At 34.2% G+C, this 24,587-nt stretch overlaps 1 protein-coding gene across 1 annotated transcript in view; it reads left to right on the top strand.

Annotated features, from left to right (window-relative positions):
• Window positions 1-24,587, top strand: part of LOC122631216 (neurogenic locus Notch protein) — a 191,085-nt gene that overhangs the window by 69,924 nt on the left and 96,574 nt on the right. The window contains exons 3-4 of the mRNA XM_043816625.1: window positions 19,630-19,901; window positions 21,807-22,002. Coding sequence (XP_043672560.1) covers window positions 19,630-19,901; window positions 21,807-22,002 — 468 coding nt within the window. The remainder of the gene's footprint in view (window positions 1-19,629; window positions 19,902-21,806; window positions 22,003-24,587) is intronic.

A 24,587-nucleotide genomic window follows, 5' to 3' on the forward strand; every position in this document is an offset into this window, starting at 1 on the left:
TTTTTTTTTTTTTTTTTTTTGTTCTTTTTAATATAAATACAATCAATTGAGGGTATGGATAAAGTAAAGCTCGTGTTATTCGTTTGCATTGTTTACTTGTATACAATATTCGTTCGTTAGTTCGAAGACTTTGTCATTCTTTAAGTTTGTTTATAGTAAGACGTTTGTCTGAGCGTTGAGTCGTCGACATAACGATCTACGTGATAAGATTATTAAATGCAATATTATTCTATGAATATAAGAGAGAGAAAGAAAAGATATATAAACATACATATACATACATATATATATATATATACATGTTTTTTAATTTACATATATTTACATAAATAATTAATATAATTTATAATCACGTTACAATTAATCGTTATTTATTTTCTTCGAACATATTAATAAAAAATGTTTCTTTCACTTTACATATCATATTGTAGTCATTACTTTTGTTACATCCCGTATACTCCATATGCATAGATACTCGAAGAGTAAAATACTCTACAAAAACAGAAAGAGAGAAAGAGAGAGAAAGAAGCTTTATGCGCATTCACGTACGAGATCGTTAGAAAGGGTAGAACAACGCAGTCTTGAACGATTTAGCGTGGCTTTGCATTGCTACCTAACTACCTAACCAATCCCGAGTATTCGCGCCTTTTCCCATCTCCCACCTTCGATTTATGTCGTCCCTTGCATCTCGCTTCTGGTTGATTCGCGACTTTATTTTTATTTCTTTTTTTTTTTTTAATCTTTTTTTTCTTGTTTTTTTTCTTTCTTTTCTTTACGATTCTTTCGCCAACCATCGCGATACGCTTCGACACCAAACGTTCGAGCGTTATGTTCGTTTATAAGGGAAGAAGATTTTACGATCGAGATTGGCGTGATTTAATGGGTACCGATATATTGGCAAGAATATCTAACAAAGTGAACGAAGAACGTATCAAGCGTCATAAGGTTCTTCCTTCTTTAATTTATTTCGTGTATGTAGATTTTACATCGTATTGATTTTATTATATTTTACATATATTTTAAATAAATTTTTATCAATGACTATTAGATGCATTAAGAATTATTATTAAAGTAATGTTTGATTTTAAGATTCGATTTGTTTGTTATTTAAATGTATATAGAGTACGTACATATGTATTTATTAAGATTATAATATGAAAGATTAAATTCGTCTGATATTAAAATATATATACACATATTTTTATTATATATATTTATAATTACGTATGTACAGCAAAGTGTGTGTCTGTATATAAAGATTAATTGTTGATTTTAAGAGTTAAATCTTTTTATTATTAAAATACATATAAATGATATATATATATATGTATGTGTGTGTGGGTGTATGTATACATGTATTTCAAGGATATATACATATAGTATATTAAAAAAAGAATTCGTATATTATCAAAACGTAAAAGAACAACATTATAAACAAAATTATAAACAATTTTTTCATCAAGCATCAAAAATACGCAAATAATTTTTTGAATTAAAAAAGCTGTACATTTGAAAACAATACGATAATACATCTGATATTTTAAACATAAAATCATTCGAATAGCAAACGATGACTGATACAACCGATTGTATTCTCAAATTGTTAGTCGAATCTCGAAGTGTTTTCGTGCTTTGCATTAATATTCTCAACGAATCGAACGCTTATGACACCCTCGCGAAAATAGCAAGCTACAGTATTATACCTTGGAAGATAATAATACGTATTCGCGACTAGGCGAATGGTATAGTGAGAGTAGCATTCGAATGGTAATTTAGTTAATTTCAATGGACTCCCCAGCTTGTCAGACTACCGTTGTCTGTTTAACGATCTCTCTTGCTTATTGTTTTTATTATTTGTTTAATTTTTTTCCTATCTCTTTTTTTCTATTTTTTCATTTTGTTTTCTTTTTTTCTTTCTTTCTTTAAGAGACAAATTTGAAATCGTCGAGAATGACTTAGCTTTAGTCGGAGGGTTGTATAGCAAAGCAAAGAACCGTTCGAAAGCATTAAGAGGTTCACGGTGTTCTGCGTTCGCGGTTCTGCCGCATGCCTGGCCAGATTCCACGAACGTAGAATCCGCTTCTGCCATTACATTAGAGAACGCGAGACTGCTCGACGTATTCGCGCAATCCAATCGCACATTTTTCTCGCTCTAATGATATTAACTATAAATTGCATTTCTCTCTAACTGCATCCTCTTCGTTCCTAAGAGACGACGAATAAGTTGGCCCTTTTCGAGCGATTTTCTACCTACTCGAAACTCCACTTCCGGATTTTCTCGACGGATTGCATCGGACGAAAGAAATTTTATAATGATAAGCGTGATTGTTTGAAAAGTAAAGTTGAAGAAGTAAAACAGTTAAGCCCCTTTCTAATACCACGTAACTTCTTTGATATGACATAATACGTCTATATCGTTTAAATATTATTTCACTTTTTACGGGAGAAAATTTAACTATATCTTAATTATAAATTAAATTATAATTTCAATTTAATTATAAGTTAATTTATGTTCAAATATCAATGTTTGTTAAATATGAATTATACCGTAAGTTAAGGTACTAAAGAAAAAGTTGGATCGTAGAGAATAGTCCAACAAATTTCTCGGCTGTATATCTTCTCACCTTTTTGTTTCTTATTTTCTTCAAATTAATTCGAGAAAGAAAATCTTTCGAAGAAAAGTATTTATAAATCGTCGATTAAAAAAAAAAAAAAAAAATAGAAAAAAGAAAAGAGAAAAAAAAGAAAGAAACACATTTAAAATAAAACTCGTCGTTGCTTTCTATCAAAATGAATTATATTTAAAATAAAATTACGTACTTGAAACTCACGTTTCTTTATCATATATCAAATAACATTAAATGACAACGTATCGTATTATATACCTGCGAGGGTATATAAACGTCAGGAAAATTGGAAAATCATTCGAAAGAGGTTACACGGTCATTGCGCTTTCGAGATGGTCGGAGCTAAATCGGTAGACTTACGAGTAAAAACCACAATCGTGGTGATTACTTAGTTGGTCCATGAGTTTGTCGTAGGATTAAAGAAGGAGGAAGAGAAGGAGAAAGAGGTGGAGGTGGTGAAGGTGGAGGAGGTGGTGATGATGATAGTGATGGTGATGGTAGTAGTAGTAGGGTTGAATCTTTTGGCGAGAAGCAGAGCTGCTTGGAGAAAACCGCAAAGACAAAGCGCGATCCGTCTGCGATTCGTCTCTGTGAATAAGAGAAGAAGGAGACGAAAGAAGATTAGCGGACAGCTCTGAGCGTTGTCATCTCATCCTTCTCTTTCTCTCTCCTTTTCTCTCTCTTTCTCTTTCTCTTTCTCATTGTCTGTCTATCTCTCTGTCTCTTTTTCCGAGCATCCTCCTTCTTCGGCATCGTCATCTTATTTCTTCTTCGGTAGGAGGAGAAAGAGGCTCGCTAATAGAATTCGCAATCCTTTATTTTTCTTTGGTCCCCCGCAACCCTTTGTTTGTTCCTCACCAATTTTCGACGGGGATATTTTTCTTTCTTTGGATACACCTCGTCTCTTTCTCTTTTCTCTTTCTCTCTTTAGAAACGTTCCTTCTCGACGGGATTGCAGCAGCAAGGATTCTCTTCAACTATGGGACAGCTCGAGGACTAAAACCAAATCTGCATTTTTCTTTTCTTTTCTTTTCTTTTCTTTTCTTTTCTTTTTCTTTTCTTTCTTTTTTTCATCAGTATGAAATGGTATCTCCTCTCTCTCTCTCTCTCTCTATCTCTCTTTATCTATTTTTTTTTCGAAATTACATTTATTTATTTATAAAATTTTTCATTACTTACACGTCGATTATTTTATAACAGTTTGTAACAATCCCTTGTATAAAGTTCTATCGGTGGTTAGATATATCGAAGACGACGAGGAGAATCATCAGTGGCAAAAGTTAAACTCGTTGACACGGCACTTGCGAGGTCAAGCAATCGGAGTTTAATTCCCAGCGATCTCTTCCACTCGTTGTCGGCTAGAGGCACGGTCGTGCAGCTTATTTCCATGCGAAATTAATTATAAGACTGGTGGAATAGATTTTTCTTTCTTCTTTTTTCCTTTCTCTTCTTCTTTTTTTTATCTATACTCGCTTCGTACAAAAAAAAAAGAGAGAGAGAGAAAGGATTACTCAACGATACGTATGATTTCATCAAATCGATATAATTAATGACTTCTTAAGAATTGATATCATTTAAAAGGTTGGATAGAAAATCTCGCGTTGAGACGAAAAGATCGATTGAAGATCATTTATCACGTCGATGAGATTCAGCTGTCGTCAACGTGCACGTGCTTTCCTTTCTCTCTCTCTCTCTCTCTCTCTCTCTTTCTCTCTCCTTTCTTTTCTTTTTTTCATTTTTTTTTTATATATTCCTTTTTTCTCTCTTTAATCTCGAAAATACCATACGATACAGCACTTTAAGTGACAGGAAAGAACAGGGCGGTGTAAGGGACGGGTCGCCTTTTTTTCACTCGCTCCAAATGGAATTCTGTATATTTTTCTACGATGACGTGATCGAGGAAAAAGTAAAAGGTTCTCGGGAAGGGTCGAGTTAAAGTCGTAGATCTTGCACAGTGTTCATGACACACGAATGGTAATGAGAAAATAGAAGTGTAGAAGAAGTGGTGGCTGATAAAAACTACTTGGACCGACCTGTTGACTTCTTCTTCGTAGCAGACGGAAATGTCATTGCCACGTTCCAACAAAAAACGAAACGGCGGCGGCCTGCTTTTTATTTTCCTTACTTGGACCTTTTCAAGATCGGTGGTGGGAGGAGAAGATATATATATATATATATATATATATATACTCACAAATATACACACACATATATATATATATATAAAAAAAGAAAAACGAAGAGACACATGGCACTGTACAAACGCCACTGCCGTAAAGTGTTAGCGATATGCCCTCTGTCCTGCGAGAACCTTCTTCTTCCTTCCTTCTCTCTCTTTCTCTCTTCTTATTCTCAGACCTGTTCTTCATCTTTCTCTCTTTCTTTTTCTCTTTCTCTTTCTCTTTCAAACGACAAACCCTTTCGTCAGAAAAGGAAGACAACATCTGGATAGCAAACAACGCGTCTTCGCCTCTCGTAACACGGCTTTCTCTCGTCCTTCCACTTTTTCTCATTCCCTCTTTTAGTAGATATATCCTAACGTAAAACATGATACGTAAAGTGACATTTCATTTTAGCAACTCTTTATAATCCTTTGTCACTCGTGAAATAGTATCTTAGATAGTTTTATTCTTTGATTTTATTTCTCTCTCTCTCTCTCTCTCTTTTTTTCTCTCTATTTCTTTTTCTCTTTGGGATTCATCAGTTTGACGAATGAGAGAAGCAAAGCAAAATCTTTCTTGTTCTTTATCCTTTTTTTTTTTATTAGATAATTTAATCATTTATTTAAAATAGGTGTACAAATTTTACTCAATACTCCTTTTATAATTTATATTCCAACGGAATATGAAGGGAATTCAATCTGCATTTAATATTAATATACATTTTTGTATTAATATTATTTATATAAATTTATATTAATTTATATAGAAAAAACAATATGTATAACAATATATATATATATATATATATATGTATGTATTACAATCATAGAGATATGCAATTTATACTAATACCTTTAAATTAATTTATATTCGTTATAGAAATTTCAAACATAATTTGCGATTCTAATCGAACCTCGAGTAGTTGTAACACATATGTACATACATTATACATTAAACTTCACGCGATAGGTCCATTAACGAGAAACGGGAAATCTTAGGATATCAAGGCATGGAGCGTGCTCGGTGGCCTCTTAATGCCATTGGTACGTCGTAACCGAGGATCACGTCGGGCGTTCTTAGAACGCCCATCAAGCGGAAATCTTTTTATGAGGAAGGATGCGTGAACATGCGGCTCGTCTAATCATTCTCAAGATTTCTCCGAACCTATCGTTTTCAGTATCTTCATCGTTCGAGCATATGCTTAAGTTTTGTTTAAATCGCTATCATAATTAATATTGTTTTTGTTATTTTCACTTATAATTAGTTATTACGTTAATCATCCATAATGCTGTGTAACTTTGAAGACAACGTACAAACGTATAGATACGTATACTTTTTAAATTTTATTCAAGTTTTTCATCGCGAAGTTAATTATAAGGGAAAATATTTGCTAAGCATTAGTTATAATCTAAGTTTATATATCATATAATTTTCTTTTTTGTTGTTTTCTTTCTTCCCCCCTTTTTTTTCTTTCTTTCTTTTTTTTTTTTCTTTTTTTCTTTTTTTCCTTCGACAAAAAATATTACAGTCAATTTGATATGAGAGTTAATTTGTATTCGTTAACTCTATTTAATGAGTATTATATTTTCTATTATTATTTAGTATTATTTAAATATTTATTATACACATATAACAATACTTAATATCAACTAACATTTAATAGACCTATACGATCTATATACACGATACGTACATAAAATACGAAAAGTACGTACATAATTTTGAAAATCAATTACTTTTCCAAAATTTCTTTTACGAAAAAAAAAGTAAGCCTAAAAGAAATAAGCCTCACGAAAGATAGTAATTGACTTTTTTTTTTTATTAAATCACCTAGATACTTTTGGCCCATCTTCTTTCTACGAATTAAACGAGTTAAGTGCACGTATTCTGTATAGATCTCAGAAGGTAATTAATCACATATATACTTTCAAGTTACGTACATATATCGTATATAGTAAATGAAAAAGAAGACGCACTCTTCAATTTGGAGATTCGAAACCAGCATCTTCGAACGGCACTCGTTAGCCAGGAATGACGTCGCGCGAACGATCAACATTCGCGCGATCATGTCGTCGAAAATACGATCGATCGACCATGCGCAACCGTTCTCCTAATTGAGCCTGTCCTCTCTTTCTCTCTTTCTCTTTTTTCTTTCTTTCTTTCTTTCTTTTTATTTGTTTTTTTTTTTTTCTTTTCAAGAGCATCGCTTCCGATCGACCCGAATTCCAGCACGATTTTTTGATAATTATCCTCGTCCTCCTTTTCTTTTGACACAACGAATACAAAAGCGAATTCTTGTAATTCTTTACTGTATACGTGTACGAGGATTTATGGAGAACATTTATTTTACAAATCCCATATAACGAGTTGTAACATCGTATTTGTACTTCGAAAATGGTAGATTATAAGTCAAATGTCGATGAGAAAAGAAAAAGAATTATTTTGATCTTATCGATAAAATATATTTGGACTAACGCCGGATTTTGTTTGACTTAAGATCGAAACTCGTCTTTGTTAGATCCTTACGTCGATACTCATATCTCTTATTCGTTATAGTCCTTTTTGTTTTTTTATGTGGAATATTCAGATCGTGTTAGTCGAAACGAAGACGTCAATTGTAAATTCACGTACTTCGTTATCTTCTTTTTAATTCGTTTAAATATTTATTGTAAATAATTATAATTAAATAGTACCGCACATTTTGTGACGTTTTATATTTATTTCATATAATTATAAGATCGAATTAAATCGAAAAAAAAAAGTAATCGAACGGATCAAAATAATTTTATCAAAAAAGATCAATTTAATTTAATTTAATAGTTTTTTTTTTTTTTTAATTATACATACCTTATAATTAAATAATACTGCATATCTTATGACGTATTATATTTATTTCACATAATTATAAAATCGAATTAAGTCGAATGAAAAAAAAAAAAAAAAATCATACAGATCAATCGAATAGATAATTTTATCAAAGGGGTCAATTCAATTTAATTTAATTCTAACGAAGTATGTATACTTTTAGATCGAATTATTCAAAAATTCTTAATATTCGTAAACTTCATATTTTTTTTTTCACAAGCTTTAACGAAGATCAATTTAACTTAATTTAATTTATTTTAATACATTAACGATAAAATCATATCTCTAATACAATATATATACATACTTTTTAGGTCGAAATATTGGGAAATCGTCGATGTCCGTACATTATATATATATTTTTATAAGTTTATCGATTCGAAAAAAATAAAAAGGCTTCTTCGATATTTTCGTTTATTCGTTTGTTCGTTCGTTCGTTCGTTCGTACGTACGTACGTAGGTTCGTCTGAAGGCACTCAATAATGCTTTCCTCTCCACGTAGGCACGTAATACGTTCTCAGGACGTTAAACTCGAACGACTATCATGCGGCCATTAGCTTATCAATGGGCAACCCCTTGAACGCGAGGGAGTACGAAAATAAAGCGTTGAACCCCGTGAGAACTCAGGCACTTTCTTTCTCCGTCCTCTTCTTTTTCTTTCGACACTTGCCACTAGCAGCTTCGTTAGAGACAAACTTTTTCGGAGTAGAACGACACGTGGTACCGATCGGTGTCTTTCTCTCTTTTTCTTTACTTTTATACTAGTCTCAAGAACTTACTGACAAAAACGTTCTCGAGACGGACGTTCTCGTAATAAACTTTTCGGGGGAGAGAGATAGATAGATAGAGAGACAGAGAGAGAGAGAGAGAGAGAGAGAGAAAGATAGAGAGAGACACTTATAACAAACTCTCTTCCTTGATTACGCTCAAAAGTTTATTATTAATCTATACGAGAATGTATACTTTCTCACAGCTGATTTAAATTTCCCGCTGGTCGTGAGAGTTTTCTTGATCCCCTTTATCTTCATTTTTTTTCTTTCTTTTTTTCTTTCTTTTTTTTTTCTTTCTATACAGTCGTTATTCGTAAATTTATAAATTTACTTACTAAGTGGTAAATCGGTTCTATCTTTCTCTTTTTCTTTTCTTTTCTTTTTTTTTTTTTTTTGTTTGTCATTCATTTATAAAATCGAAATTCATACGACTTTATTCAAATCGATCCGTAGTTGGTTTAATTCGTTTCAAACCTTTTTCTGTTTGATTACCATTAGCTATAGCTTCATTTACTCCTGTTTCATCTTTAGTTCATTCATCAACTTTAGTCATTGCTAGAGTATATTTATTAATACGATATAATTACTTTTTTTTTTTTAATAGATAATAATGTTAATGGAATTAATATTATTTATTTCAAGAAGAACAATATTCATATCAGGATTTATAGCTAATTTTGAATCGGATTTAAAGAAGATTTTTGCTTTGTCAACTTTAAGACAATTAGGATTAATGATAAGAATTTTGAAGATCAGGATTTATACATTTATTAATTCATGATTTATTTAAATCTTTATTATTTATATCTAGAGATATTTTAATTCATCAAATCAATAATAATCAAAGATATTCGTTTTATAGGAATATTAATTAGATATTATCCTTTTGTTAGAGTAGATTTTTTTTTTTTTTTTATTTCATTATTATCATTATTATCATTATGTGGATTTCCTTTTTTTGGGATCGATTTGAGTTATTTTATTATAGAAATAATTTAAAATCGTTAATTATAGCACTCGATCCGATCGATTTTTTACAGTTAAAGCCATTCGATAAATTCGATCGAAAATTTGATCTTATCGTGAAACCACGACGGTCTGCACGGCTAGGTTTTCATCGACACTTTTCTGCTTTTATGCACGCGCGTGCAGCTGTCTCTACATCGGCGTCATTTTCGTCGTCATCGTCGTCGTTGCTGTCGTTGTTGTCGTTGTCGTCGTCTTCAGGAATACGAAAGGAGATACGAAAGAGAAAGAAGGACATAGGAGGGATGTGAAACTCGCTGAAACCGCGATTGGCCGAGACGCGTTACCGCAAGTGGCGCGTTAAAAAGCCCGATAACTCGGAGCTCACAGCCCACGTACCTAAGTACAGTCGGAAGCAATGATTTTCAAATATCATTTGCATAAAATCTCTTCTGATAATTCAATGACATTGATATATGATAACGAATTATATAAAAGTTTCTTATTAAAACGTTATCTTTACACTTTTCCTTTCGTTATTTTTCTTAAGAAACTTTTTAATCGACGAACTAATTGAAGTATATTAAAAATCATAATTTATTGAGATCGATATGATCTTCATTAATGATTCCCATAATTTATTCACTCACGACGAGAGAAGTCGTGTCAATATCGTTATCGATAATTCGTAAAGATCAGAAAAATATTATTTTTCAGGTTTCATTTTGTTATTTTTAAAAAAGAAAATTTTACACTATAGGTCGACCGTAGTTGCAATACCACGAAGAATGACTTTTAAAATGCAATTTTTAATTATTAAGATAATTTTTTATTCCTCTCTTCAAATTATACTCTTTCAAATCTTTTTTTTCTTCTTTTTTTTTCTCTTCATAAAGCATTTTCGAACGATAAAAGTCGATAGCTAACGCTAAAGTGATCTTGCGTTTATTTTTTTTTTGTTACGCAAATCCGTAATAAACATAATTATTTTTTCTTTTTTCCTTGTCACAATCGATACGATACAGTTACTTTTTTATCAAGATAAAATTCCTTTTCGAAGTTCGAAGAAAATCGTTAAACTCGACTGTACATCAACTCTCTCGAAGGAACATGCGAATTGTCGTGGTGCAAAGACTACTCATGGCCTTACGATCGAGAGATCTATTCTCCATCATGGTGAACTGACTGGCCGAGTGTTATGTTTCCAAAGCCACAATATACTTACATCAACGTTTCATCCATGAGAACGTGCTTTTGTATTTTCTTTTATCTTACATTCCCTTAAAAATACCGAAAGGAAGGTATATACTACTTCATAATTCTTTTCACGAATGAATGGTATCAATGATATTCGATCGTTTATTTATTTTCTCGTGGAAAAAAGATCTGATGAAATTCGAATGAATTCATTGAATAGTAATCGTTCGTATATAGAAATGAATTGGTAAATAAGGGTTGGATTTGTATGTGGTAAGGCCTAATTAAAAGCTAATGACGATCGGCTCGGTCGGTAGGGTAATCTGATAGTTTGGTAAACAAGGTTTTTCCTTCAGCTTCTTCCCTCGAACGTGGACCACATTCTCTCTTGTTGAAGAGAGCAGTAGTAAGAGCAGTAGCAGTAGTAGTAGCAACAGCAGCAGCAGCAGCAGCAGCAGCAACTACTCCCTTTACCCGCAGTCACATTATCCACGTGGGAAGTTTCGCTCGTTCTTACCACCTTCAATCCTCTCTCCATAAAGAGTGTACCTCTCTTCGTTCCCCTTCGTACTTACACACATACCAGCTCTCGATTCCTCTTCCTTTTTTCTCTCGTTAGACAACCTTACGAATTAATACAAGTAAAACCGTAAAAAATTAACGTTATTAATTACGATAAAAATTCTTGAGTTTCGCAAAACACGTTTGTCGTTAATTTATAAACTCGATAACAAAGTACAGATTCATCCTGACGATCTTTATCAGCTATTTATCATCGAAAGCTGTATAATTTTCTTTTCCTTCGCCGAAGAAAAAAATTCACTGATATTGAAATCCACTTTTAGATCTTTCGATTCTTCGATCTTACCGAAGCGACTTTATCTCAGAGTCGAAGAGCATTAACGATCGAATCGTATCATTTTCTCTCTCTCTCTTTTTCTTTATCTATGTATCTATCTATCTCTTTCTCTCTCTCTCTCTCTCTCTCTCTCTCTGTCTGTCTCTCGGATTCTTATCTCCTTCCTTAATTGATCCCGTCCATTGACCCTTAATTATTCGACGATCTGTTGACCCTTCTCTCCTCTCCTCCTCTCTCCCTCTTTCTCACCCTCTTGTTCGACTCCTCCTCCCACACCTCTCGACAGTAAAGACGGCACACCGTTTTCCGTCGCTCTCTTAATGGATGCTAATTCGACGGCAGTATTACGGTGCTGTTTCTTAATTAGCCGCTTGTCTCTTCACGAGTAACCGTAGCCAAGGGCTACGATCGATTTCTCGGGGCTAATTACTCCCTCGCTAGATCAAGAAAACAACCAAGTGGTCAATTCGATCAACGAGAGTCTCTCTTTACTTACGTATCCACGTATCGTCGTTTTCTCTTTACGAAAAACACGATTCCTTCTGGGTATTTCATATCGTGATGAGTAAGACGAAGAGAAATATATAAGCGACATTACGAGTAAGAGAATAAAAGAGAGATACGTAGAGAGAAAGAGAAAGAAAAAGAAAGATCGAGAAAGACAGAGAGAGAGAGAGAGAGAGAGAGAGATCAAGATAGCGAAAAAGTGAGACTCCGTTGGAAGAATTTTGTTCCGGGGAAGAAACGAAGTGCCGTGAGTGAAGATGGAGTTTTCGAGGGAGGAAAGGAAGATCTTCAGAAAGAAAGAAAGAAAGAAAGAGAGAGAGAGAGGAGTCCATTAACATTCGGCGCGGCAAATTACAAGCCGAGACACTAATGGAACCAGCACGGGTGGCTGCCTTCTCGGTCCACCGGCCATTGATGGTGGGTGGTGGTGTTACCGTCCTCTTCCTCATCCCTTCTCCTCATCTTCTTCTCTTTCTTCTCCTTCTTCTTCTTCTTCTTTACCTTCTTCTTGAAAGATGACGAAAGAGAGAGAAGGAGAGAGGGAGAGAGGGTGGGAAGGAGAAAGAGAAGTTTCACGATAAACACCAGGCACGGCTCTTTCCCGACAATGCGGCAAACCGAGTCTTTTTCCCTTTCGCGACACCACCTCCTAATCTCTAACATTTTCTCTCCTTCACTCCCCACAATTGCTCTTCTCTTCTCGTCGTTAGAGGTAAGGCAAAGAGGACCGGAGATTCGAGGCTCTTCATTGTCATTGTCTCTCTTTCTTTCTCTTTTTCTTTCTTTCTTTCTTTCTTTCTCTTTATATATATATATTTTTTTTCTTCCTCTTCTTGTTCTTCTTCTTCTACTTCTTGTTCTTCTTCGTCTTGTTCTTCTTCTTCTTGTTCTTCTTCTTCAACTTCTGCTCCTTTCCTCGTTCTTTTTTTTTTTTCGGAGAACGTCCGGTCGCCGACCGAGACTAACCGTCGCGAAAATTGCGAGAGAGGAATCTCGTGGGACTACTTTTGAAGAGAAATTCTGCAAGGAGCACGTAAAGTTCGACGTGTTTTCGATGATTTTTCACGGACGAAATTTCTTGGTAAGGTTGACAAATTCGTGTATCTATGTATATATGCGTCTGTGTTTGTATGTATCTCTGTACATACATATATACACGTATGTCCGTTACGGACTACTTAATTATTCTCGGGCCCTCTTTCTCACCGGCAGTTTAAAGACAGATCTTCGGAGAAATTACAGGAGCTTGATTTCGATTTCGAGGAGTGCCGTGGAGATTAATTCGCGATATAAAGAATATATTCGGGTCGGGTTACGTCTGAAGTAACGCGATCAACAGCCGGCCCTCTTCTTGCATAACTTTTTTCAAGCACCTTTGGTCGGCAACGATAACGCGCCAAAAGACGTCGATCGAACGATCGATCGATCGATCGATCGATCGTTCCTTCGTTCGTTCGTTCGTTCGTTCGATCGTTCGACGCCGAAAAATCATGTTCACCTACTTAACCATTGGAGAGTTGACTTTTATTGGTAGTGAGGAAGCGGTCGTGGGAAGTAGAGGGGAAGGAGGTGCGGCGCCTCGAAAGAAAAGGGACGCGTATGTAAGATACATATACTCCTTTAAGGAACCTTGGAAAAAGCATCTGTGCTCTGGCATTCTGTGTCGCAAAAAGTCATTTCCCTTTTTGGAAGGTGGAGAAGGTGGAAACCTTAATGCTAACTGAAATGGCACCAATAATCTCGCGACTTTTATATCTTTCTCTTTCTCTTTCTCTTTCTCTTTCTCCTTTTCTTTTTATTTTTCTTCGAGCTTCTTACCTTTCTTGGCTGTGGTGCAAATAATCGAGAGAGGTACGAAAGAATTCGCCGTAGGCGAATACGTATTGCCAAATTCATGATATCTATGTAGGTATCTAGATTTATGATCGTATTTTTTCTGTTTTTCTTTTTCCTTTCTTTCTTTCTTTTTTCTGATTTTCTAAATACGATCTCTATATAATCGATGATTTTAATTTTCGTTCCCGACACGCTCGACCGATATTTTTTTACACCAAGTTGTAATATTTAACTTAGAATTACGAAAATTAAAATTTTCTCTTTATATCGTCGACATCGATAATCGATATCGTTTATTTATGAAATTACTTATCAACGAAGTATCGTTAGAAAGTCTCTTATATTCTCTAAGAAGTTTTTTCGTTTGAGGTCTTGAATAATTAATTAATTAATTACTAATTACCTTCGAGTCACATTGTAACTGTTCTAAGTCGAATACCTTGAGAAATTTTTCTTTCTTTTATTTTTATTTTTCCTTTTCTTTTTTTTTTTTCTTTTTTATGAATACGTACTCACTGGTCGTCTCTGTCGGCCAATTAAGTGGGCAAAGATCGGTAATTCGCGTCGTCGACATACCGCGCGAATTGCAATTTTAGATGCTCGTTTAGATAGCAGACAAGCGAAATCGCAGGGTCGTTCGTCATGTCTCGCGGAAGAGAGAAAGAGTAGAGAAGAGCTCGCGCGTCTCGAATTTACGAGGCAATTTCGGCGGGCGATCCGTTAATTTCCGGCTGATACGAAACGCGATAAATTCGCGGAAATCTCGATTATCGATCTCCCTCGCAATTCTTTTCGAATTCTCCACGATCGAGTCTTATTAATTTGCCACGAAAGGCGACGGCCTTTCCACCCTTCTCCTCCCTATCTTTTACTTTTTTTTTTTTTTTCTTTTATTCTCGTCACTTCGAATAAACGTTCTTTTCTGTTTTTTTTTTTTTCTTCTTTTCATTTTTTCTTACGATATAATCATAAACTGTGTAAAATTATTTATCCAACGACGATGGAATCGTCAATGCGACGAAATAATCGATGTTTCTCTATCTTAAAATCAATTTCTCCTTCCGTATTCATCCGATTTGAAAGAAATATTGTCTAATATAATGGATATATTTTTCTATTGATAGAATTTATTTAACATAGTAATTAGATTATTTAACGCAGCTCAGTTTGTTCATAGGATATTCTCATCGTTATACAACTTTATCGTTTCCATAAAATATTTTCAAAATCGGTTCTTCTATAGAACCAGCTGGTAAAAGTACGATTAACAGTAGGACAGAACGTTCGTGTATATGTTTGCTTTATTATTTAGAATTCTTAGCACCTTTTCGTCGTTCCAACAGACTTCTCTTTTCTTTCTTTTCCTTCTTCTTTCCTCTCTTTTTCTATTTTTCTTTTTGCTTTGAATTGATTACTGAATCCTATAAGGATTTAATAAAACGTTTGATAAAACGATAGATCGTACGTAATCGTTCGACGTTTCTATCGTTTACTTTGATAATCTTCATCCAAGGAATTATCATCCAATCAACGTAGAGTATTCATCGAACGATTAAGTCGAACAATAACTTCAATCCTTTCGAAGCACGTATACCAATGTATAAATGTTTCTTACGTTCGTTCGCGAAGAGTAAAGCATACCGGCTCGCGTACGAAGAGAAGAAACGTTCGCATCGAAGGGTGAATCTAATTCCGCGAAAAAAATGTGAAATGACCGAGGAGATGAGCACGAGTAGCAGAAGAGCAGTCTCCTCTCTATTTCTATCTCTTTCAAGTTCGTTTCAACGTTTCAGAATCGAAAGGGCAGCGGCAGAGATAGCAGAGCTATCTCGAAGTGGAATTAGTTGGAGGCAATTTGCATTGAAATGCGAATTGATACGAGACTCGGTCTCATTTTCCTTTTACAAACACGCACGTACGCGTAAGCATCGATGATGATCGAATCTATCTCTATCTGTCTCTCTCTTTCTTTCTTCCTCTCTTTCTCCAATTCTATAGTCAATTCGAGATCGAGATTTCTGATTTATCCCGATCGATTGATACGACTCGTCGATCGAGACGAACTGTTATACTTTTTTTCTTCTTTTCTTCTCTCTCTTTCTCCCCACCCTCAGTCAAAAAAAAATCTCTGTCTCAGTGTTCGCGAGTTCGTTCTAGTTTGTGTCGTATCGATGGGGGGAAAAAAAGAAGAAATCGAAGAAAAATCATTGCACAAGAATGACGTTGCCGTTGTAGATCTTCGAAGCTCGCTAAACTTGACCGACGCATAAGGGAAATATTTACTAGTGGAGGTCGATAAATCGCCTATCCCTCCATCTCCTCTCTCCCTCTATTTCTCTAGCATCGTTTTCTAGTCTCCCTTGTGAGAGTCACTCTCGAAGTCGTGCGTGCTCTCCGGCCCTGACCGGTAGTCAAGAAGAAACTTGCTGCCGGCGAGTAATGGCCGTGGAATCGTCGCTTCCGTTTATAGAGATACCGGCTGCAGCTTTCTTTCTAAACGTGTGTGCGAGAGAGACCAACACACTTACACTTATGTATATACGGTGTATAGAAATCCTAGGTAATATCACGAACTTTGAAAAAATTATGAAATTTTAATCGGTCGGAAAGAAGGAAAGAAAGAAAAATAGAAAAGAAAGGATGACCCGTTGATATTTCAAGAAAAGAAAAAAACAGAAAAGAGATCCTTCTATTCTCAATTTTTTGATCCGATAAACCCGTACAATATATATTTACGTGTTTTATACATGTACAAATTAATTTTGATTTAAATCGAGAATAACAGCAAAGATTAATTAATCCGATGAAATTTTAAGGAAGATCGTCGAACGTCTGACCATTCCTTTACTTTCTTATTTCTGTTTCATCTTTTTTCCTTGATAACAAATAATCCGAGAAAGCCGTACAATGTATATTTACAATTGATACACGTGCAAATTAAGTTTGATTGAAATCGAGAGTAACAACAAAGATTAATCAAATCAAATTTTATGAAAGATCGTCGAACGTCCGATCATTTCTTTTCTCTTTTTTTACTTTTTCTTTCCCTTAATCATCACACGTTTCTCATTATCAACGATTTCGATTAACAATAAATATAAGTTGATTAATTAAAACGAGTCACCTTATATAAGTTCTCCATTCTGCGTTTTCCATTCTATCGCATACAATACAAGCACGGAGAAAATGTAAAGAAGAAGGTTGGCACGAAGTAAAGAAGCGTGGAGGTTGTGAAGGTGAACGGCGGGGGGGTAAGATAGAAGGGAGGGGGTTGTTAAAAAAGGTCGAAGGGTGGGGAGAAAACACACGAGCGAACTAGTGGCAGCTGCAGTCGTGGACAATAAGCACGTCGATACGTTCCTGTCTCTTCCTTCTTTTCCCTTGGTACGTGCACGTTCCACGCCCCCTCCCTATCTTCCCTTTACCCTCTTTCTCTCTTTCTCTCTCTCTTTCCCCTGCTCTTTTAATCCCTTCTCTTCTCGTCCTCGACTACCACACGCGAGTTATCTTCTTCTCTCGGTTACCTTGTCCCTTTTTTATTCCCGAAGGAGTATCGATGCGTTAGAACCTTAAGCGGACATCCGCGACTCGATTCTCTCGAAGAAGGGCGCAGGGAGATGGTAGGGAAGAGATCTCAGATATTCTTTCTTCCTCTTTCTTTAATTATCTTTCGATGCGACAATATCTTTTTTTTAATATTTTTTTCTTTTTTTCGTTTAATCGGGTATTGTTTTATTTACGGTGCTGCTAGTTTTTTATTTACATATAACGAACACGTACTAGAAAGTTCATGATTCGTCGTGTTATTGTTATTTATATATATATATATATATATATATATAAATATAAACTATATAGAATAAATATGTAAAGATATATATATATATATTTTTTTCTTTTTCATTTATACATTTTATCGAGTACGTAATTCATTCGTCGTGTACATTATTGTTATTTATATATATATATAGATATAATAAAATATATATAAATATAAATTATATAGAATAAATATGGAAAGATATATATATATATATTTTTTTTCTTTTTCATTTATAAATTTTATCGAGTACGTAATTCATTGTACGTATAATATATATTTACATATATCTTTGGACTCGATAATAAAATGGAAATTGTATTTTGATCAAGTTTATGTATAAGAAAATTTTTGTAAACTCCATCATGATAAATGTATAAAAGAGAAGTCTTTAGAACCGAGATCGTCCGAAGAAAGGTACATACAGGTTACTATTAAAGGGAGGACTCGTCCCTAGTTTCTTCTTTGCTACGGTCTTTTCTAGCGAAAGCCAGAGAGAGAAAGAGAAAGAGCGAGAGAGAGAGAGAGAGAGAGAGAGAGAATCCGGAGATCGGTCGAGAGTACAATACGAGTCTCGACTTCCGATCATTAGGAGCCGTTAGAATGAAGCTCCTCCTCTTTATACAGACTCGATGGGACGCCTAGTTACGATTCCTTTTTCGAGCAAACCCAGGTATCAACCTGTTCGTTAGAACGGTGCAGCCAACCGCACCTTTCTCAGTTCGATAACTCGTAGGTACAACGTCGTTCAAGTTTTCGCAGAATTGAAATCCCTCTAGGGGAAACATAACAATGTAGATTAACTATCGTGGATAATATACTGTGATTACAAGAAAAAAAAAAAAAGAAAGTTAATCATATGGATTATAGTCATTGGAAATGAATGATTAATTAATATAAATGATAATCGTAATAAAATCTTTATTATGATAATCTAGAAACGCGATAATTTACATATACGGGTATAAAGAACTAAGGTATTAGTTTATTAACTATATAAGATAAAGTGCTAAACGCATTTTCTACATGAAACTTACATGCATGGTAATTACCATCGAGCGCGAACAAACTCGACGAGAACCAAGATTAGCCATTATCGATAAACTTAATTAACGTCTGAAATATATTGTACATGACAACGAATAGAAAAATGAAATTATTTGCTCGATAGAATTTACTGTTTATCCGCAAAAGGGATAATTACAAAAAATAATTATAATCGATGATAAAACGAACTAAATAGAAAGAAAGAAAGAAAGGAAAGGATATATGCATACATAATTCATATATACATCCATTAAAGGATATAGAGGATACATATACATATATATAAATATATATATATATATAAAAGGATATATGTAATTATTGTGTGTGTGTGTGTGTATACACACATAAGAAAGAAGAAAATTTTATGTGAGGATCAACCACTGACAATGAACCAACTAATAATTGCATGCCATAATAAATAATACATGGCAGTGACCGAACTCAAAGGACACCGTACGTTTCGTGTCTTGCAATAAGACGATTTCGATCCTTCGTGGAAGACTTAACACCATGGTCGAACCCTTTTCTCAAGAAACGATTAAAATTATCTTCAAAACCGTTCAGCTGGAACAGTACTGGAATACGCAACAGAGATTGTTTCTCTCTTTCTTTTTCTTTCTTTCTCCCTCTCTCTTTCTTATTCGAATCTTCACACATCAAATTTATGTCGAAGTATTTCTAATCTTATCGTAACCGTAAAAACATATTCCGTTTACTTTCCGCGAGATTACATTTTCTGATTTATCGATTTATCGAATTCTATGCGATTCAGACTTTGGATATGGATGCACTTTTTGTTTATCATTATATACTTTTATTTGATGCTTTTGAAAAAAAAAAAAAAAAGAAAAAAGTAAACAGTTATTCTCAATTACTTGTAATTTATTTTATAATATATTTTATATTCATACTATTGATTTATTTATAAATATGAGGGATCGATTTTAATTTCTTATCGTTGTTATTTCAGCTGCACATCAAAATACGTCGGAGAGTATTGTCAACATTTGAACCCCTGTCATACCGGACCACGTTGTCAAAACGGTGGTTCCTGTAGAGTGAGAGAGATCATCGGAGGTGGAACACCATCGTTCACGTGTTCCTGTCCTGTTGGATTCACTGCTAGTCTCTGTGAAATTCCAATCGACAATGCTTGCGATTCTTCGCCTTGTCTCAACGGTGCCACCTGTAATCTTAAATCTTTGTACGAGTACGTGTGTACGTGCGCGACGGGCTATACGGGTAAGTTGATCTGAAATATTATTTAAATAATAAAAATGATATGGAAAAATATATTTAAATTCGATTCAAAATTAAAAAAAAAAAAAAAGAAACTCATCGAAATGATAAACGACGACGATCGTCTCACGCTATATAAAAAAAAAAAAAGAAAAAATGATATAAGTACGTACATGCATACATGCATACATATATATATATATATATGTATACGAAATTTTTTGTTAGATTTATACGTTAATCAGTAGCATAGGGATAGTCGTATTTCGAGTAGCAATGCTCAGTGATATATTTGCGATTATAGAAGTGGAGGTTGCAATGAAAACGTCGACGTTCTACCATATTATTATTATCATTATTCGTCATAAATAGAGTGGGCAGGAAGGTAAGAGCGAGCAACGAGTACGGAAGACGGCGATTGCATTACGATCGTCTAAGAATGTCGGCGGCTTTATAATATATTGCGGGAAATAAAGTGAAAACTTTAACGATGATGACCGCTCGTAGAAGGCACTCGCCAACGACGCTCGTCAATCCGTACGAATCGCGGAAATGGGAGGCAATACCGTGGATAGTTTCTTATCTTTATAGGGATGTGCACGTTCGCTCGAAAAATAAATCCGAGGAAGGGAGAATTCAATAAAAGGAGAGGGATATATATATATATATATATATATATATATATATGTATATCGAAGAAGGATGGAAAGAGAGACAGAAAGAGAAGTCTATGTTCGCTGGATAATTGGCCAAGTCCAAGGCAACGTTTAACTATGGCGGTACCCTTTTGAATCAGTGGTTCTCCCTTTCTAACACCCTGCTATATCGCGATCGATCGAATTTTTCTCGAGTATCGAGATAAGATATGATATCTCTAACTTAAGAGAAAAATCTTGAAATCACAGTAAAGTGAGAATTATTTCTTTCTTTTCCCTTTCTATTTATTTATTTATGTATCTTCTTTTTTTTTTTTTAATTTCTTAAACTTCGATTTAAAATTAATTTTAAAATCGATGAATTCTGTACAAAATGTACGATGAAATATAATATGATATAAAATTGTAAGGAATGATAAACATTGTAAATTTTTGATGATTCAGAAATAATACAAAATGGAGTTTAACAATTAATTTCGATATAAATAATAGATTTGAAGTGTATATTTCTTTAAATTATATGAAATATTTTGCGAAGGAAAAAAAAAAAAAGAAAGGAGAAGCACTATTAAACATACGAGTAAGTACAAGACCGTTAAGATCAAGAAGGAGGAGAATCTTAAAGAGAAAAAAGAGAGAAAGAAAGAGAACAAGTAGCGAGTCTAGTAATTAGTTCCACTAATCGGGAAACTAGAAAAAGGGATGAGACGGTACCTTTCCTGCCATAGATATTCACCCTAACAACGATAACTGGCATGCGCAGAGATATCTCTACTTAGCGAAGGGAGTACATAAGCCTTTGCCAGCACAGTAAAGTTAATTTATTCGCCCATTGCGATTCGATACCCTTATAATTTTATCCTATACTCCTTAATACGACGTTTTATGTAATCATTCGTTAGAAATAGAAACATTAATTTTCTACACATTTAATTAGAATTTTATTGATTTGCTATGTAAAAGGATTGAGATTTTTTTTTTTTTTTTTTTTATCAAAAATGATTTTTAATTTCTATCGAATTGATATTATAAATTTAATAATTATGAAATTTCTTATAATAAATATAATATTTCTTTATAAATACAAACCCTAGCTTGTACAATTTTGCATGCAGAAATAAATTGGTTTTACAAATAAGTGCCACTTTGTTATAATAAATTCCAAGATTCTATTATTTGATTTTATTATTAGTTCAAATTTCGTTTTATTATAATGATTATTAAATGTTTATTAAATATTTTTTTTTCACAGGAGAGCATTGTGAACGGGAGGATTATTGTGCTTCGTCACCCTGTCGAAACGGTGCCGAGTGTCGTTCATTGGAGGACAGTTACAAGTGCACGTGTGCATCGGGCTTCGCCGGACGCAATTGTGCCGATGACATCGATGAATGCGAGAGGAATCCGTGCAAGCATGGCACCTGCAAGAATATTCATGGATCTTACAAGTAAGTCCTAGTATAATGAACTCCATTTGTTTTAATGGTATTCATTAATTAATCTTACTTTAAGCGTTAGGTTGTTGAAACGATTAACAAAGATTACTGGTACCGTTATTCGATATTACAATCCTCCAATCAAAACATAGAATTTTATTAATAATATATATATATATATATATTATATACACGTTTACGTATTTATTAATTTAACGTAATCGAATCCGTTTAATCAAAGCGCTTATTCGCCATTTAATATTTAACGAGCATCCACAGGGGAGAATTACCATTCACCCGATCATTCTATTCAATACGGGTGAAGTAATGATTGGTAACGTGAGAGAGGTCTTCAGAGTTGTTAAATAATTTATGAAGAAATATTTTATTCTATATAGCAAGGATAGGTGCTTCATTTATTGATAAATTATCGTAATAACGTACGATCGTAAAATCACGTATCTTCGAATGCCGATAATATTATACAATATAGTATTATATTTAATATAATCAAAAATTGTCGATAAGAGGGTTAAAAAGGGAAAGAAAGAAAGAAAAACATAGAAAATCTATTGACATTTTCTCACATAATCGAAAAAACGACTTCTTCCTCTTCTTCCTCCTCCTCTTTGCGTAACGGTGCCGTACAACGAGCAACGAACCGAGCTTTGATAATACAAAGAACGATAAAGGTCCCTATTGTCGGATCGACATAGGATAAAAAGCTGGAGCGGATGTGCACGGTCACGATCTCGGCATGTGGTTAATCGATTATGCTAGTAGATATAGAATTTACGCAGTTAAGATCTCGTTGTTAACGCGATAAAAAGAAAGAAGGGAAAATAAGAGGAGAAGGAAACGAGAAAAAAGAAGAAGAAGAAGAAAAAAAGAAAAAGAAAAAGAAGAAGAAAAAAGATAAAAGCAAGGTAAAAAAAAAGAAAAAAGAAAAGAAAAGAATACGAGTGAAGTGGAGCGAGATACGATAGAGATTGGTGATGATAGTGGTAGGGATAAGGGAAACAGGCGTTGGGAGGGGTGGAAGAGAGAGAAGGACTTGCAGCAAGTGTCGTTCGTATTTTGCCGCGCAATTACCGATTGTACACGGACGGTGGAGCGCGGAACGCGGAACGCGGAACGCATAACGACGCGGAACAACGACGTGGAACAACGAGGACTCATCGACTCGATCCCACGGCTCATTACGGATTTACTCGTAATTCAACGTTGCGTCGTCTTTCGGACGAAAGCGTCTTTTAGTCTCCGCCCTCGAATTCTCATCTCCTATCTCGTAATCCGAAAAAGAGCGGAACGATCCGCCGATATGTACGTATATGTATGTATGTATGTATGTATGTATGTATGTATGTATGTATGTAAGTACTTACGTTCTCTATCTTGGAGCTTTCGAAATACATCGACGTAATAAATTTAACTACAGGCCTGGGACAATTTTTCAATTAAAATACCAAATTCTTTATTTAAATGCAAATACGTTCCCCATATTTATTATACGTCGAGATCATTTCAAACAGGCTAGACGTTACTGTCACTTATATTGTTAATGACAAGTTATATTCTCCAATTTATCGCGTTAATTGATCAGATTTTTTAAATCGTTTGTAAACGATTGTAGGATCAAATCGTATATCCGTTTATCCGCAGAATATCTGTGTAGAAGTTGATCGGTCGAGCAGGTGCAAGTGTAGAGAAACGATCAAAACATTTTTTGATCAAGACATTCGTTTATAATATATACATATACGTTTTATTTATATCTTTTTAAGAGACAAATTAAAATTGGAAATATTCATGCTGTATTTTATTTATTGATTTATGTTATTTTCTTTTTTCTTTCCTTTCTTTTTTTTTTTTTGAGATTATAACAAAGATCAATTTTTACTTGTTCAAAATTTCGAGAAGGTTTGATCGTTTTAGGAGTCAAAATTAAACAGGAAAAATGTATGGCAAGTTCGGAAAGGGTTACAAAAAAAAATAAAAGAAATAAAGAAAAAAAAAATAAAAGGAAAAGAGGGCGAGGAAAGAAAAGGAAGGAAGAAGGTGCATCGCGGAAAAGAAACGAGCTCGGCAAAAACTGGTTTCACCCGGGGACTCTCGATGCCGGGTGGCGAGGAGAACATAAATCCGCGCTTTGTTGAGATCGAGTCGAGATTAATCGTGGACCGAGTCGAGTTGACTGCACGAGGCCAGATAATGTCCCTTGGGCTCTACATTATATTGAATTATATCAGCTTCGATGCCGTTCGGCCAGTAACTCTGTGTCTTTCGATCTATGCTTCTCTTTTATTTTTTAGTGACAATGTTTTTATTCGAATCTACCTTTAACACAGACGTAAACGATGTATAACTAAATCACGAAGCGTGCAAATTTATTTATTTTGTTAATAGGATCGTAGAGAACTTTTTATTATATACATACATAGATACATACATACATACATATGTATTAATTGCATTGCGAGAAAAAGAAAACTAATTTTAACTGAATGTCTTTGTTTCTCTCTCTTTCTCTCTTCATTTCCCTCTCTGTTCGTTTTATTGATGTCTTTGAAAATTTTCTGCCATTTCTTCGTCTATCT

This window comes from Vespula pensylvanica, chromosome 1 (assembly GCF_014466175.1).
Source record: "Vespula pensylvanica isolate Volc-1 chromosome 1, ASM1446617v1, whole genome shotgun sequence".
In the NCBI taxonomy this organism is placed as follows: Eukaryota; Metazoa; Arthropoda; class Insecta; order Hymenoptera; family Vespidae; genus Vespula; species Vespula pensylvanica.